The sequence below is a fragment of the Glarea lozoyensis genome (assembly GCF_000409485.1).
Source record: "Glarea lozoyensis ATCC 20868 chromosome Unknown GLAREA9, whole genome shotgun sequence".
NCBI classification, from domain to species: Eukaryota; Fungi; Ascomycota; class Leotiomycetes; order Helotiales; family Helotiaceae; genus Glarea; species Glarea lozoyensis.
Genome location: NW_007361004.1, coordinates 420703 through 438289, shown reverse-complemented (window position 1 = coordinate 438289; position 17587 = coordinate 420703). Strand labels below are relative to the sequence as shown.

At 46.7% G+C, this 17587-nt stretch overlaps 5 protein-coding genes across 5 annotated transcripts; 1 reads left to right on the top strand and 4 right to left on the bottom strand.

Annotated features, from left to right (window-relative positions):
• Window positions 1-346: 346 nt before the first annotated feature.
• Window positions 347-4022, top strand: GLAREA_08083 (Homeo; the record flags this gene model as incomplete). Its single annotated transcript, XM_008090130.1, has 2 exons — window positions 347-1510; window positions 1557-4022. The coding sequence occupies 2 exons, from the start codon at window positions 347-349 to the stop codon at window positions 4020-4022; spliced, it is 3630 nt and encodes a 1209-aa protein (XP_008088321.1).
• A 576-nt stretch (window positions 4023-4598) lies between these two features.
• Window positions 4599-5087, bottom strand: GLAREA_08082 (uncharacterized protein; the record flags this gene model as incomplete). Its single annotated transcript, XM_008090129.1, has 1 exon — window positions 4599-5087. One exon carries the CDS (start codon window positions 5085-5087, stop codon window positions 4599-4601), a length of 489 nt encoding a protein of 162 aa, XP_008088320.1.
• Window positions 5088-5958: 871 nt separating this feature from the next.
• Window positions 5959-7048, bottom strand: GLAREA_08081 (uncharacterized protein; the record flags this gene model as incomplete). Its single annotated transcript, XM_008090128.1, has 3 exons — window positions 5959-6554; window positions 6708-6917; window positions 6970-7048. 3 exons carry the CDS (start codon window positions 7046-7048, stop codon window positions 5959-5961), a joined length of 885 nt encoding a protein of 294 aa, XP_008088319.1.
• Window positions 7049-7956: 908 nt separating this feature from the next.
• GLAREA_08080 (uncharacterized protein) lies at window positions 7957-9933 on the bottom strand (the record flags this gene model as incomplete). The annotated part of the gene is made up of 1 exon (XM_008090127.1): window positions 7957-9933. The coding sequence occupies one exon, from the start codon at window positions 9931-9933 to the stop codon at window positions 7957-7959; it is 1977 nt and encodes a 658-aa protein (XP_008088318.1).
• Window positions 9934-14061: 4128 nt separating this feature from the next.
• On the bottom strand, window positions 14062-16298 carry GLAREA_08079 (C2H2 and C2HC zinc finger; the record flags this gene model as incomplete). Its single annotated transcript, XM_008090126.1, has 5 exons — window positions 14062-14190; window positions 14240-14420; window positions 14468-15257; window positions 15296-15642; window positions 15787-16298. The coding sequence occupies 5 exons, from the start codon at window positions 16296-16298 to the stop codon at window positions 14062-14064; spliced, it is 1959 nt and encodes a 652-aa protein (XP_008088317.1).
• Between the last annotated feature and the right edge of the window lie 1289 nt (window positions 16299-17587).

Below are 17587 nucleotides of genomic sequence, written 5' to 3'. Positions count from 1 at the left end.
GCATCATGCCGCTCGGTATGCTGAATGTGCCAGTAGCTCAACGGGAGGAGTGTCCAAACAGCTCGACCAAGCATGGTAATAGGCTTTGTCCGAATTTGGTCGCAAGCTGTCTGTGACCGCAGCCTTGAGGTACGGAGTACGTGGATGACAGGGTCTCAAAATAAGCTTAAATGGATGTCACGACCCCGCACCAATCAAATGGATAGCGCGCTTGGACGCGATTGAGGTCGCGTTGTGCGGTCGCAAAGTGACGGCTGCTGAGAGAAACATTGCGACGACTTCCACATATAATATTCCATAATTATTCACCTCAATCCGATGAATTCAACAATTTCAATTTCTTATCATGGAGCACCACCGCAAGCGACAGCGACTGTACTCTCCTCATCACCGCAATTTTCCGCACACCTTCGACAATCGTTATCCACATTATTATAATGAAAATCGGAATGATCGAAAATATATGAGAGATTACGAATCTTCTGAGGAGGAGGAACATTACGAGCACGAAGCGATGGCGACCAACGAATCACCAGTTGCGGAGTTGGATTTTGAGCAGAAAAAGGCGCGGATAAGTTACAAGTTAAAATCGACGTTCGAATCAATCTTTGAGAAGTACGGAAGAAACTTTGAGGGGATTGGAGATGAGATAGATATGGCAACAGGAGAGATTGTTGTGAACAATGGACATCTTATGGAGATGCAGAATGAAAGAGATATAGGGCAGAATCGTGGCGGGAGGTACGACTTGGTGGACGAATCTACCGAATTAGAGGACGACTCAAGGACTTCCAGCGAAACAGATGAGAATGAATACGACGATGGCGAGGATGATGAGGATGAGGACGATGCTTCGGAAGACGGTCAAAACGAAGAAGATATGTTGGAGGACGATCTGATTTTGCGTGGTTTAACACAGGCTCGTGGAAGGTTGGCCCAATCATCAGGTCAACTGTCGCATGCGCACTCAGGACTCGTTCAGAAACCAGGAAGCTCAAGTGTAGCTCCTGCATATACACCAAAATCAGAGTTGCCCTCACGATCAGAAATCATAGCTCAGTTCGGGCCTCATTTGGGGTCTCAGATTCTAGATGTCGTATCACGTCAAAATGCGCCCGCTCGAACTGAGGAACATATTGAACCACTATGGCGTATACCACATCACATAGATCGTGCATTCCGACATGATGACAGAAATATTGAGCCGCCGTGGCGTGTTCCAGATATACCTCTATCGGTACCAGTGACGCGACCATCAGCAAAGTTACACGCTGCAGATTTTGAGAATGAAAGGTCCGTATCGCCAGACGCTGGTCATTCTCTTTGGGCGCCCTTACCCTCCAAAAGATCGACAAATAATTCCAAGAAACATTCCAAAACTCAGGGTTCGAAAAGGATCAGAAACAACTTCACTGTTGAAGATGATGAAATCTTATTAGACTGTGTCAAAAAAGCAAGATTGCGAGGTGCCAAGCTCAATCAAAGCTTTTGGCTAGGTCTCGGAGCACAAGTAAGTTGTCTTAAGTCTACATTGTTAATCCTGTTAACGTGCTCAGTATCCTAACCACCCTGCTATGAGTTGGCAACAGCATTATACTCGGAAATACTCTTACCTGGAACCTAATGAACCACAGGAATCAGAACCATCTGAATCTGCTTCTACTAGCTATGCACGTCTGGATGCGCATCAACCACGTTCATCTTTGAAGGAGCGGCGGGAGTATACGCCGTTTCTTGGAAAGCCTCAACAGCACATGTCAGCTGCAATGGGACCTCCTTCAAGATCCGTTGATAACAGCAACAGCCGAAGACCGGCAAGAGTTAGGAAACCAGCTCAACGCGACTCGAAAGTTATCAGTTGGTCTCAAGCAGTAGATACCATCAAAGCTGTCGACCCTACCCTACATGCTGGTATACTCGAAGATACCAGTTTTGATCCCGATGCCGAGGGTGCTCGGCAATGGAGACCGACATCACATTCCATGAATCTGTATGGAAACCGAAGAGTTTCTGACCAGATGCTCCACTTGAGCCAGAGAAGTCACCCAGACCATGACAACTTCTACAATCCGCAACGACCAAGACGTTACAGTGATTCCGCACAGCCTTCAAGGAGTCAAGAAGATACATTCAATCACTCGGATATTGTCCAGAACACAGGTGTACCTTGTCCTCACATCGATTGTCGCGGGCGCACTGCTCTCTTATACCGACTAGATCGTACCATAGATGAGAACCAATCGCCATTGTCTTCCCATTTCCTTCAACATCACCGTACGGCGTTGTACCCTTGTGTCGAGCCTCGCTGCAACTACAGAGGAGAGCATGGATTCTTGGTTTATGCAGATCTCCTCGAACATGTCCAACATTTCCACCCAACTTTTGAAGCGTTGCAACGAGCACGTAATAGTGCTGATTTCGGTGTTGCGATTGAGCGACCAGAAATCAGGCGTAATGTTACTCGCGTGGCAGATTCAATATCGTCATCAAACCCTTATAATTCTCACACGCTGCGCGGCAGTCACCTAGCAACTTCTAGCTCCGATCCGGATCGCACCCTGACACCAAGGGTCCTTGCTGGCGCATCGACATATACTCCAATGACAAGCGTCTCATCATTAGTAGTGAATCATGCCTCAGCCCAAAAGGAATTTGAAACCCATCGAGCCGACGGCAGGTCTTCTGTTCTCAGTTCGCAAGATTATGATAATCGCTCAGAGCCTGCATTAGATAAATTGAGAAGGCTTGGATCTACGGCCAGTCAACCAAATATCGATGAAGAATTACATAGGCACGGTTTCGCATCTCCTGATCTTAGCCTCCCCATTATCAGTCGTGCTGGCAAATCGTTTTCCTCCACTGCTGGTATTCGAGGAAGTCATGAGCCAGCCACTCCATTATCTATGAAAGTGGTGCCACTCTCGAGTTCTACGACAGGAATGATTTTGCCTCCACGGTCATCTCTACCCTCGAGTATCCCTGACTCACAGGCTTCTACTAGGCGCCAGGCGGAATATGTGCCTCAAAGCAATCTTGCAAATTCCTCAGCTGCTAGCCTGGATTCCGTACACAGAAGCATACAGCGTGTTGCTCGGGTGCACGAAACCAAGGACAGCACCCCATCTCCTATGCTTCCTCCACCTAGAGTGAATTATACGACTACGAGACAAGACCTCAAGACTCCAGCCAACAGTAAAAAAAGTCGAACAACCGAAAGGCTGAGACAATCTAGTTCCGAAGGCATAGATGAACTAAGTCTGGCTACAAATGGCTTTGTTCTGCTCTCGTCTCGAGTGAAGACTGCAGGACCGTCAGCTGATTCAACTGTTCGAGTAAAGCGTGAGGAAACTGCAGGAGTACCTCAAGCTCTACCTGCTGTATCAGCAGCTGGATTGAAGAGAAAGCTCGAAGTCTTTCAAGGTAGTGATGACGAGATTGATGAACTAATGACAGATGAACCCAACTTTTCTGTTTCTCTGCTAGGACATTCTTCTCGAAGGAAACCTGAAATCAAGACCGAAACTTCAGAGCCTGTATCTGTATTACCAGCTACAAGTAGTGTCAACCGTAGAAACAAACGCTCCAAACAAAGGAAAGCATTGGGGGTTCCGAGATCAGCTATTGCAGAGTTCTCATCGACAAGTGGTGCATTAACTCCTGTCAAGAACAGACACACTGCGGTCCCGCGAACAAGCACTCCATTACTTGATCTTCCTACGCGCAGTAAAGAGCGAATGAATGGTACTTCTGCCTACGAGGTTGCAGAGTCTGGAGCAGGATCTTCGTCACAAGCGATACTCTCTCAACCACATATCGAGAGATCCAGCTCACCAATGGACATGCTTCTTACTCCAGTTCGGCCAAGCCGTTCGTCGAACAAATCAGATGGTCCTATTATTACGATCAAGACACCTGGTGGAACACTACGAAAGTGTGGCGAAAATGAATTCACGTGTAAGAGAACTTTTTGTTTTCGTTGTGGTAAACAGAGCACTACGACGAGGTTAGAGAAGAAGGCTTGATAAGCTTCAAAACACCTGGTGGAACACTATAAAAGTGTGGTGAGAATGGGCTTACATGTATGTTTTTGTTGTGGTAAGCAGAGCACCACGGAGAGGGGAGAGAATAAGACTTCATGGGTTGGGGTAATGCATAATGTGAATATGTTGTGGCAAAAGGAGGATTGAAGGCTATGAATTATGGATATGAGGAGGTACAAAATTTAGATAGATAATGTATTTTAACGAAATCCGAGCTTGTGTTTCTACACCTACCAATGGCTGTGATAAAACTAGTGGTAACCTCGAAAAATTCATGACAGGAGATAACATGATTAGAAACACCTCAACATCTTAATCCGCCCTATGAAGTGATTGTCCTCGTTTGTAATTGAAGCGTTATTTAACAAACTTTCAGTCTAGATCCTCTTATACATCGCCATTGGCTCGATTTCACAACTCGAATACTTAACTCGGCCCTATAGCCTACGCTTTTTTGAAACGATCCGGACTAATATAGTCCAAGAATGCAAGTGGTAATAATGAGTGTTAATCTCAGCCAAACCTTCGACACCTAACCGCACCAGAACAGTTCCCCACCTACTCCCTCTTCCTCCCCTCCACACACCTCCCAAACCACTCCGGTTTCCACCCAATCGTAAAACCCCTCCACGCAACAAAAACCACAAACATCTTCACCGCATCCAAAAACGCCTTCCTCGGCATCCCCCCATCCATCAACGCCTGCCACAATAACAGCGGCACGTAACAAAGTTCAAAGACCAGCAAGACGACATACAACGTCTGGCGCGCCTCGATCGATTTCCTAGAGTTGGACACAAACAGGCCGACGACGGTGCCAACGAGAATGTTCGCAGCGCCGAATTGCTGCGTCATTTGGACCGCGGTGGTGGTGGTTTGAGTGGTGGAGGCGCCCATGGTGGTGAGGAGGTAGCGGTGGGGGAGAAGGAGGAAGTAGAGGCCTGCTCCGATGGTGGTTACGGATTCGAAGAGGAGGGCGGTGCGGATTATGGTTCCTGGGGCGGAGGGATCGATGGATGGAAGGTGAGATGTGGGTTGAGGAGACATGTTTTGGGTGAGACTGTGAGGGTGAAAAAGTGGTTGGTTGAGAAATATTCGTGAGGATCTGATGGGAATGAAGGGTTGCGACGGTGGGATCTTCTGGTCTGAATGGCTTGTCTTTATAGATTTTTGTTGGCAAAACCATCGCTCAGGAAGTACGAATTCGCAAGTGTTTCCGCCTTGTAGCCAAGACGGCTCATCTCGTTCAGTGAGGCTGCTACCATAACGTTATGCTTAAACTCAAAGGAAAATCGTGGATCCTTGAGACGACTAAGTCGAAAGCTCTAGCCGTCTCCCATCTAAGTTAACCACTTCGTCATAATGTTAGTAGAAATCACAATGTTGTCTTGGAAGTTTGGACCTGAACTTGAACTCGCAAGAAGATCCTAGTTGACACTGTTTTGCATGTTGATGGAAACTGAGAAAGTAAAAAAATGTCAAATAAGCTTCGAGGAACGACTCTGGTTTGAGTAAGAACTATTGGCTTAACCTTCAACAAATATTTGTATATATTTGGCCACTCGATACATATCATACGACATAGGTTATTAGGTAGATATCTAAGGTTGTTAGTTGATACGAATGCTGTGTGCTTTCCGTCAGATATCGAAAGAGACATCAGGAACTTCGAAGGGTCTCTTACATCGCGATTAGTACGGCGCAAATGTAGCACATCATAGAATAAGACCGGATTTGTCGACTTGATTTCAGTAATTTGATGAGAAATCTCTATTTGAGTTCTTCAATTCCTGCATTCATTGGTATCCCAGCAAGCACAACTTGACTCCTTGTCCAACCAACCTTTAACCCCATCAATAACGCTATTAAAGAAACGAGATGATATCTGAGTAACTGCCACGATTTTACAATAATAGCCTTAGAGATGCAACTTCGAGGCTCCTCTCGAGTACCTCAGTCGATTCGAATTCGCCACAATCCCATCATCCAGCACCCACCACCAATCTTTGAAAACAGCCTGTCCTATTTCCCAAGAATTTTCATCATACTCCCCACCCGGCGTATCAACCTTAATACGCAGTCCCTCCGCCTCATCATCAAAAGCATGAATCAGCCGCATCATCGCCATCGGACCTCTCGCGACAGGCGGTCTAAGCTGATCAGGCTGGCTGAAAAGACCAATAAGTTTCGTTCTTACCGCAGGCCACGGCAGCACGTCTATTGCTGGATAATGCGGTAAGAGAAGTTGTGCTGTTGTGGGACGTAAGTGTTCTGGTAATTGGTCAATCGGGACTTGGAGTTTTGAGACATCGAGGACGCGGGTTACAGTGAGATCAAAGAAGTCGTCTGCGAGTCCGAGGAGGTTTGCGATTCGAAGTGAGGCTTCCATGGTTTGGAGACTTGGGATCTCGATTGCGTGTTCTGTTGGGAATGTGAATTGAGAGGTTTCAAGATCTTGAAGTTCGGCTAGGGATATGGAATTTGACATTGACGGGACGCTTTGTGGAGTGTTGCCTATAGATCAATCAGCAAGTAGAGTTTCAGCTGGAGATTTGACTTTGAAATTTAGGGGCGTACCGTATTGTGGAAGGTTGTTGTATGTTGTTTCCTGTGATGACGAGCTTTCCACAGTATTACATAGCGACGCACACGGTGTTAGACACGTACAAGACGCTCTAGAATCTCCGTATGAAAAGTCCGGGCAATTAACATACAAAGCATCGATGGTGGCCGCTGGGTTGCTAGGTACCGACAGCGGAGTCTGGATTGGATGATTCAGCTGTACTTTCCGACCGGAAGGATACACTGTGTTAGCACTTCCCAATCGAGCGTCGAGTCTCTTTTCCAAAGACTGGAGCCGCTCTCGCTTACGTTGGCCTATTCAAAGTGAGTACACGATGCATGAACAGAGTATGCTAGGGTAATTTACGGTATCGTCGCTGGGCGAGCACATTCAGGATTCGCTGACGTTCCGGGCCATTCGGAATTGGGACTTCTTGGGATGACATTATGCTTCTCGTTATATCAAACTTGAACCAAGTTCATGTATGATCAGGATATTAATCTTCGAGAACGGTAAATCAGCTAGTATATAATGTGGCTGCGCACTTATTCTGCGTGCCTTTCCTCATTCGGGTTAAACATAACGTTATGGCTCATAAGCGAAGAACCTTATTAAAGGGGGCCGGGCTTATTCGGAGCAGCGCTTGTTGACCTCGTTATACACATAGGAATGAACGGACATAGTAATTTTCGATATGACTTTCGAATTCTCTCTTGTGTCCACTTCTACTTTCTCTACGGTGCCAATTAATGGATGTCCTTGGATGTAGAGAAACACAGTCATGGAATCGCCCTAGACAAGAAAGCTTCAACTCGACTAGCTATGTAGTGCGCTCCACTGCTTAAAAGAAGTTGTCGATTAGATATGCAAATGTTACGAAGAGATTGAAACACTCCTCTTTCCACATTATCAGTATTTTAATTATTGAAGTTCAAACACGAACATCAAGTGACCATGCTTGCTGCCCCTTCGTTGTAAAATCTCCTGATTTAGCATCAGAATAATCTTACATGAGGCCAATTCAAGTCGTACGAAAAGAAATTTACTTGGATAAGTTTGCAAACATTTGAGTAGATATGTCTAAAAGATAATTGGGGCAGAAATGGACAGCAGCCACAAATAAAATGTTACTAATTGACCAGACCCATATCTATGTTGGCAATACCTGAGTGATGGTAGTGGAACGCCATCAATTTTCAATGGGCATGTCTTTGGAAAACTGGTGTCACCTATTCTCAGAATTAGAACTTGGTCGTTGACCGTGCCCTTGTTATCTGAAACCGCCCAAACAATCACTCTTGCGAAAGCGAATGAATAACTTCTTAATCCAACCAGCCAAGTGACCACATACTTTCAAAAATATCCGGAAAGAAAAAGCAGAGTAGCCATATCAACCTCTAGAGACTTCATCCCGCCGTTTTCTTTGTACATATCGGGAAACGAAACATCCGATATAATCTCCAATCCTTTCCCCGAAACCTGCGTAAAGTCTGAAACCCTGGACAAAATCGCGAGCCTTCTGTCACCGTGCCGAGTTTTATATACCCTATCTCTTAGCTTGACATTTCTTGTAGCGGTTCCTAGAATTCCGGTTGATGTGAGAAAGATGTGAAGGTCCAAGTCTTTCCATTTCGAAATACGATCGAGGGTCTCTTGGTGCTGCTCAACGAATGTTTGTGGATCTTGCCGCCAAATGTTGCGATGTTGATGTCGGATATATGTCCAGAACTTTTCTTCGCTGTTTGCGAAATGAGACGCATTTTCCGGGAATTGTTGACCGTCTCCAATGTACGCTGCTACTGATTTCAGGGATCGGAGACAATCTTGTATGTACATCGGTAATATTGCAATTAGTTGTGATACCATCCTCTTGGTTACTATTCTGAAGTGAAACCATGCTAGGTAAAGGCGAAAGGTTATAGTAATCTTTGACTCGTCAAGACGGGTTTTCGAGCTAGTGATGCTGTTGCAAGTGTGATCAGACCTTGGATTGAGATAACAGATCCCATGTTCGGCGTTTATAAACGATCCGAACGCGTCAAAAGATAGTAGCGAGGATATCTGAACCGCCTTCGAAGGTGGCACTACTGAACCAACGTTCCCCAAATCGCCGCGTTGGGTATAGGGTATCACAAGACTTTTCAAAGGCCTGATAAAGACAATCTTTCCGCAATGAGTCACGTGAAGGGGAAGCTTCCCCACACGCCTCGGAATAAAACCACAAAAACTGAAGTCACGATAGACCTGACTTGTTTCCACCGGTGCATGGACTTCTAATTCGAAGACTCGCAGGATTGTGTGAACCGCAGCTACATTTTCTCCTCCATTTTTACTATCATGCCCGACCAGATGGTGCTCGAGTATCTGCACACATATTTCCAAGATGGTCATAGAGTAGTCAACTGGTACGGCTCTTCTGCAACAGGCTCGAGATAAGTTCAATAGCCCGAAAACTCTGTCTCTTATATCCAGACAAGAAGAGCGAGAGAATTGTCCTAACAAGTCCAACAACAGAGAGCCTTGGCTTGGATCTTTAGGTGTTCGGAGACGACCGTTTCGACGCTCGTCGATCTTGCAAGGAAGCGAGTCAACAATCCTGTCTATGAGCGGACTTTGCCCAAGTCCCCAGTATCCTCTTAGATGTCGGAAAATCTTTTTGAAGATCTGCCAAGGAAATATTAAAGCGCCATATTGCACCTCCAAGTCGGAAGCGAGCACTAACTCTTGGACAATCCAAAGACGATACCAGTATCCTTTCATACAAAGTTTACAAAGCGCCTTCCACTCGATCTCGTGTACTGTATTCCGTCTGACCCTGCCATCGTATTTTAGGTAAGGTGGGTATTCATCCATTGAAGCGTTGCTTAACTTATATATAAACCCAATAGCCTTGGCAGTCCTGTCGCGATAGAGATGCTTTTCCCGTGGTTCTCCAATCCAAGCAACGACTCTGAAAGCCTGAGAGTAAATATTACCCATCTGCGCAACTTGGTGATTTCTTTCCTTAGTGTCTTCTTGATTGATGCATAAGGCATCGACCCAGAAAGTACGCGGTCCAACTTCCCGTCGAAGGCGACATAAGGCCCAATACAAGTTTTCTCGCACTGCGAAAACGTTATTACCAATACGAATTTGCCGGCCTGTCGTATCTGGTTTTCCCCATTCGTAAGATAGAGCTTCATATCGAGGCTTGTCCTCGAGGCTGACCGTCTCTAGAGTGCACCAAATCATGTCATTACCCTCGCCGGGTTGTATGTGAATGAGTCTGATTTGACGTTCTGATGAGTTGATGAAAGGGTATTTGAACGGTTTGGGGGTGGCTTCTGCCATGGTTTGATCTGATCTCAGACAGTCAGATAACTAGACGCAATGGTAGCTGAGGCAACCTGTATCTCTTTCTGATGCAGCCTTGTTCCGGATCATCGAATAATTCAGCCCTTCCCGAATCGACTGTGACCGTGATGTCAGAGAGGCGGAAACGGAACCAGAGAGTCGAGAGAAATAAGAAACAAGATAGATTTTTGATGTAGGAAGCGGCTGTGACAGACTATGCGAGTGTTGCTGCCCGACAGATGTTCTTCAGCCAGCCAATACAGCCTTGTTCCTAAAGTACGTCTTTCCCCGCATGGGGGCAGTTTCCTAGGCCGTTTTTAGAGGCAACATGTTTGGACGAGTACTCCCGTGAACTTTAACGTATTGTAACGGGTATATTATTCGTAATTTTCAATTGCGATGGTGTACGTAACGGATCGTAGTGGAAAATAAGCTGGTATATAGGAACAGCGATGTTGACTCGAAGCACCTGGTGCGGAGCATCACGTGATATGAATCTCAGTCTATCAAGATGCATCGTAAGGAGACAGAACCACATCCGAAGAAATCCAGAGCTGCTAGCAATTGGAAATATCTAGACCTTTTTCTACAGTTTTGTAAAGCCAACAAATCCACCCATTTTTCCAAATATCACACCAAAATCACTGCCACCCGTCCAGATACCACTCCTCAAAAAAGGGGTTCTCCCATCCCCTTTTTATCTTTCCAAATCCTTCAAACTCCAATCCATTCCACCATCCCAAACAAATTACCACAATCCATAGCTTTCCACATGACACTCGTCCCCTCGGCACTTCCACCTCCTGTCCTCGTATCCACGAACCCGGACAATTTCCTCCCTTCAGCCCTGCCCCAAAAGTTCCTTCCAGAACACCCCAAGAACACTCCAACCGAACGATCCGACCGCTCGGCTATCTTAGCATAATCACCTCGGTTCGGCTATATATTTCGGAGCTTCCCAACAACAACGGAGTGGCAAAGGGATACTGTACGAAGCAAGCTTAGTCTATAAGTATACATCGAAAAGCCGCTGTAAGGTACCGAAACTATGTGTAACAGCAATCCCAAGAGCCGCGGGAAGCGCGTTCGAGACTCGGGGTGGTTGGTAAGACGTGGACTGGTGGAGTCGGTTTCCCGTGGTTGTGGGTAGCGGTGTGGTGTTAGAGAGGTGAGAAGCGTGTCATGGATATGCTTGTGAGACTCGAGGTAGGGACTTGAAGTGGGATGTTTTTTGTTTGTTTGTTGTTAAATAAGTACGCTTTATTATTTAGTCTTTCTTATAGATATTTATTATTTCCGACCTGCAATATTACACCTTTAAACAAACGCTCATATCCCATGATCAACTCCCTCCATCTCAACCCCCAATCCCGAAATAAATCCCCCCGGCCCCCCAGCAAAAAATTACCTAACCATCTACCAGTTATGCAGGGTCCAATACACACCACTAACCCCTTTTGTGGTAACCATCCACGTGCTCACATTTCCAATTCCCAAATCCACCTTCTGAATCAAGTCCACCTATCCAATCATATACCTCCATATGTCCAGCAATCCAAGCCAAACCATGTCCATGAATTCCCCAAGCGCCGAACCATTATGCGAATGGGAAAGAGAGAAGAGAAGAGACATCGTGAGTGAGTTACGCATTGTTTTGGGCTCCACTGGCTTGCGTTGCATCCGACGACCTTCCGAAGTTCAAGGACGGTATTTGACGGCGCGACTTATACATCGGGAGACGAAACCAGAAATTAAATACCTGATCCGTCTCTTCGGACACATCTATTTGCTGAATGGTAAACCCAATCCTCCTCCTCATCCCCATCCCTCAAACCAACAACATGACTCGCACCCTCTATTCTAGAACTCTAAACCTCCCCATCACGCCAGCCACCACCATCATCAACCCGCTTTAAACCCTAACGCTTCCCCATCGAAAGGACTCCATTCATGACATCAAGCTGTCGCGGCGAACGGCGTAACACACGGGAATCTCCCATGTACTAGATATCGGCTTTAGGAGATATCTGACGGCGTTCGTGTTTTGATAGATACGCCCGGGTGACTAGCACATCGATAACCGCGAGTTACAGGTAGTATCTACGGCGCTCTAGAAGTCTGTGGGACTTCGTACTCCTGGGAAAGGGAAGTTGAGCCATGTGCTGAAGATGAAAATGTACATGATTGGCCCAAGGAGATACCACTCGATTGAGTTTCCCACGTTTCGCGGCCGAGCCCGCTTCCGCTGAAGAATCCGTCAAGTGATGTACTCCCAGCGCTTAGGAGGTGTCACGATGTATAACGTCGTATTGTTAGTTACACACCAGACCATTGATTTGGTTTCATCTCGTTTCGTTTTCAACACAGAATTGAGGGCTGGATAAGTGGCCGGTCGAGTTACCAAAGGATGTCAAAACATAAAGTTCACACGGCAACGACTCAGGAAAGCTGTTATATATGTAGGACCTTACTCGTACAACCATGTCACTTACATCCCAGAGTATCTGACTCGAATCGTGTTCGTCGAGACATGTAAATACCTAGCCTGGGTGTGATTATTGCGATATATCAACCTTGAAGGTTTCAGCTTTTGTAAGGCAGTAGATAAATATCAATTGATACTATCAATGCACTACGGAGGTACAGTACATACCAGTGATAAGCACCAACACACCATAAACGACCCCATAACCAAAACCTAATATCTGGGGAACTGACGGGCAACTTTAGTCCCATCAAACAACATCCACCACACCATCACCAACCCCATCATCCAACTAATCCTCCACCAACCCCATCCTCGCATCCCCTTCTCCATCCCCATCCCCCATCAATATCTCCACGGCCCAACGCAACCGCAACCTCTCACGTATCCATACCCGTACACCCCTCATACGTATCCATACATCCCCTCCTTCACACATATCCATACATACCCATCTCATCGTGCTCGTACTGTACTGTACACACGTTCAAGATCGACAATCAATAATGGGGCATGCCCCCTCCCCTCCTCACAATTGGCCAACCAATATATTTCCAGTCCTGCCCATATATTTAAAGTTCCGTCACAAGGTACAGTGACATAGCACATAGTAGATCACTTTAAACGGAATCTCAAATCTCGATCACATAGCAGCTCCATAAAATACCACATTCCACAAATTTACACGGTCCTGGTATTTTTCAAAAGTCTGTAAAAGTAAAAGAGAACGGGGATGTTATGAAGAGCGAGGATTTGTTTATTATTTCTGGGAAGAGGAGTGGCATCTCCCACTTAGATTAAATACTCCTCAGAACCATGATTAATACTCAAAAACATTTTATTGCCCTCTCTATGGAGTTTGTGATTACTACTCAAAAACAATAACATCTCCCCTTTCGAAAGAGGAGAGCAGATTATACGTCATAACAAATGTCTCAGAAGCAACTCGCGTTGTTCTTCAACAACCCATATACAAATTGAAAGCAGTTCCTCCACCATTCCATATCCCAGCCCCCTCGTTGCAAATATGTAATCTGTGAAAATTAAAATGCAAAGTCCAAGAGTTTGAGCACCAGGATGGAATTCTCCGGGCCCGGTGACTGGTAGCCAAACCGCCCTTGAGGTAAATACAAAAGGAAACAACTAAAGAGAACAAGCAAGCATAGATCTATAAACACCACCAACGTCCATCTTTCCATGTCCTACAAACGCCACGTGCTACAATGAGCACCATTATAATAGAGAAGAAAGAGCAACACGAAGAGACGAGACTTTTGTAATTTTTTGTAAGGAAAAGTAATATGAAAATATAGCGACCCTGGCCGTGAGGCGAAATATGACCAGAGAAGGATATGCATCGTGCCTTTCGATGCGGGGTGAAGTCGAGAGCTTCATATACGTATTCGATCTCGTTGCGTCGTGATTTCGCGTTTCTATGCAGGCCCCAAACCTTCGCCCAAATCAATCTATCCGGGGTATAGTCTTAGAACTCGTATGGATTTTAACTCCGCCCAATGCTTTTTAGGAAAATGAAGACGCCGAAGGATATAATGTGAAAAGAGCCGTTTGAGAGCAATGTAGATTTTGTCGTTGATCCGAATTGGATGACGGGATTGTGGCGAGTTTTGATATGTTTGCAATCACATCATTTGACTTTCTTCAATGCCAGGAAGACCTGCAACATTGACGGCCATGCCACCTAGACCAGCAGCGGCCATGTGGCTGTTAAGCTTAAGCTCCGGATTGCAAGGAGGTGAGTGTTGCTTGTGCTGTAGATTGTTAGCCGAGGCTCCGGTAAATTCGGTTGATTATGCTTACATATTTGAGACCATTCAAGTTCTTGTATCGCTTGCCACAGACCTCGCATTTGTAAGGCTTCTCCTTTTCCATGCCCAAGGTACCCGGGTATGGTGTGGATGTTTCGGGATTGACAATTGAGAAGGTTCCATCAGCGTTGTCGTGAAGTTGTTGTGTTTGATGGCCATGAGTTTTATGGTACCTAATGGATGTTAAAAAAGATTTAGCATGTCGAATTTCAATACCTACTTGAGTCCATTTTGGTTCTTGTATGCCTTTTCGCAACCAACAACAGGGCACTTGAACGGCTTGTGTTCCTCTGCTGCCATCATCATAGCCGCACTAGGATTTCCCATAGCATTTAGAGCCATCATCTGTTGTTGTCTGTAGGCTCGCATCATCTCATTATTCTGATCGTATTGTCCACCCTGTCCTTGTCCTTGACCCAAGTTGAATTGCGAGAATTGCTGTTGCAAAGCCCGGTTGCTGACCCCTCCGTTTGGACTGTACAATCGCTTTGCCGGTTCGTCTATACACAAATCGAGGCCCATGTCGTTTCCACCAAATCCAAATCCAGCATTCATGCTCATCATATTCATCATGTTCATTTGTGCCATGTTCATCTGCATTTGAGAGTATTCTTCGTCCTCAGCAGGAGTACCTGGAACAGATGGGTCGGGAGAGAATGTCTGTTGTTGCTGGAGAGGCTGTGTGCTCAATGTGGGGGTGTTTACAGAGGAAACCGTTGGGTTGTTTTGGAAGCCGAAGCCTGAAGTTGCTGGAGTGGGGGGTTGAGACGTTCGAAGACCTTGGTGCTGCATGCCGTTTGAGTTCAGATTTAGGACTGGTCTTTGCTGTTGTCCGAAGAGCGATGGTTGCGCAGCTTGAATAGGATGTTGTTGTTGAATAGGTGTATCTGGAACATTATCCATAGGTCCAACAGCATCATCCATCTCCATATCTTCTACACCATCCATCTCTGTATCTACTAATGGCTGAGCGTCTTTTGCACCGGTGTGGAGGGTTGCGATTGTTGTTGCTGTCTCATCAGCTGGATTCCGCCCACCTGTGCCCCACCTTGAGGTAGCTGTAAGTTCGTCGTGCGTAGAGGCGATGGGATATGATTTTGCTGTTGCTGAGCTTGTTGCTGGACGGCCGAGGCTGCCTGAGCTGCAATGGCAGCTTTGCTGTTCGGGGTGGAACCGTCTCGCGCGCGCGCCGCAGCTGAAGCTGTTCGCATCGATTGAGGGGTCTGTTGGGCGTGGGCTTCCTCGTAGTGTTGTAGTAGATCGTGCAAGGTAGGTAGGATCAGGCCACAGCAGTTAAAGTCCTTCATGAAATTCGCTTCGAGTTTTGGCAAGTACGAAGAGGAGTGATAGGAAGGAGACTGGTATGGAAATGGAGAAGTGCCGGCCATCATGATGCTATCAACCCGTCAGCCATTTGCTACCCAGACGCAACGCAACACATGTAATGTAAATCAATGACTTGATCGCCGTTGGAAACACGAAAACAAGTCTATCGGGACGCCAGATGAGCCTCTTCAGGAAACAAATAAATTGACTCACTCGTCTCTGATCCAGCTTCCTACCGAAACGCCTCCCCAGCTCATGCCTTGTACCAAACTATTTGCCATGCTCTCCCGTCGCTGTCGTGCGTCGTGGCCTCGATTATTGGCGTTATTCATGGCAATCGGTCTCGCGCCCGCAAAGGAGTCCTGTCGCGATCTCCCCATGCTGCTGTCGAAAGCGGTGCCACTCATCATGGCTGAGGTCCGCGAATCGGTGTCGGGATAATTTATAACGGGCCTCTTACCCTGCGACGATGGCGACGACGACGTATTTCGAGAAGGCGTGGCGATATTTATAGGGGAGGAGGATGAGGGCATATTATAACGATCGTCGCCGAGATCCAAGTGTGTCACGTTGGTCGGCGTGCCTGGTTGCTTGAAGAATCCAGATGAAGGTGAGGATGATACCGAGTCGTCGAGTGTAAGTGCAGGCGAAGGCGTGGACTCGAGCAGAGATGCCGGTGCGGCTGTATTAGCAGCAGGGGTTTTGGCGTTCAACCAATGAAACATGGCGGGCTACAGCGCTCCGCCGAGAACGAGTAATGGAGTCGGCGAGATGGAAACGATGCGAGCGAGTGGCCGGGGGGATAATGATCAAAGGAGGCAAAGAATGCTTCGGTTTGGGGAGGTTGACGATGTGAGAGTGTGAATAGAGGTGTGAAATGGGACAGGTGAGTGATGGGAAAGTATAAGGCGGTTTGCCTTTGCCGTTGGCCCAGACAACCGGACGTGATTAAGCCCAGTGCTGGGGAGTGTAGGTGTCCAGGTGTGTCGGCGTTTGGTCTTTGGGGGTTTACAGCTGTTCCCCACGCTTTTGAGTTGAAGGTTGCCTTTATGCGAGCGGGGGCAGTGAGTGGGATCTTTCGAGGTTCTGAACGGTGAGATGAATTCTAGAAGTGACACAAGAGCAGATCGAGGCGGTGAGGTCGAGGGTGATTATATCTATTCCGTACGGTCCTCAGTACCGGCCGTGCCCCACGGAGGTCGTTTAGAATAAGAAAGTGGTTATGACTAGTGCTATAGGACTAACAAAGTAATTTAGAACAAATGGGGGGGTGAGTATGTGTACAAAGGCAGATGGGCGAGAGATCTTTCTGTAACGGGGCCTTCAACTCGGAGCAGGAGGTGTTGGCCGCTATAAATTGGAGCTCCTCAGGCCGGGGACACCAGGCGAAGGAAGCCAAGTGAGTTGGGATGGGAACTACTCGAGCGAGTGCACGTTGGAGCGCTTGAATTACCGTGATGGAGACACCGTCCGAGGTATTATGTTGTAATAATGGTGTTATGTGCACACGTTGGCGGTTCGATTACGGTGATGAAGGCATCGTTCGAGGGGTTATGGTTATATTGTATGAAGGTATACGGTTATGCTGTAATGATGGAAATAATGGAGATGAGTTCCGACTTAAACCACGTAACCACGAATGCGATGGGATTCCATTCGACAGTCACCCTCCATCTCCAACAGCAGTCGCCAGTCAGTTTAAACATCATAACGGCTGCGAGCTTCTCTTCTTCTGGTTAATCCATCTCTCGAGCAGCACTACCGTAAAGGTGTAAACCCAACGAGGCTAGATTTCTGGCCACATTAACGCTTAAGGTATCGTTCTAGGCGCGAAGTAACTAGACTCACAGCTGGTGTATGTGCTAGTGGTGAGCTGTCCCAATTCCCGTCGCCTCCAGCAATGATTGGCGAGAGGTGGCATGGCGACTAGTCATCTCTCGGTCGAGTCACTTCTCGAACGTCTCATTGAACGTGTTATTGCAGCCGTACAAGAATCACAAGCGAGCCGACCATC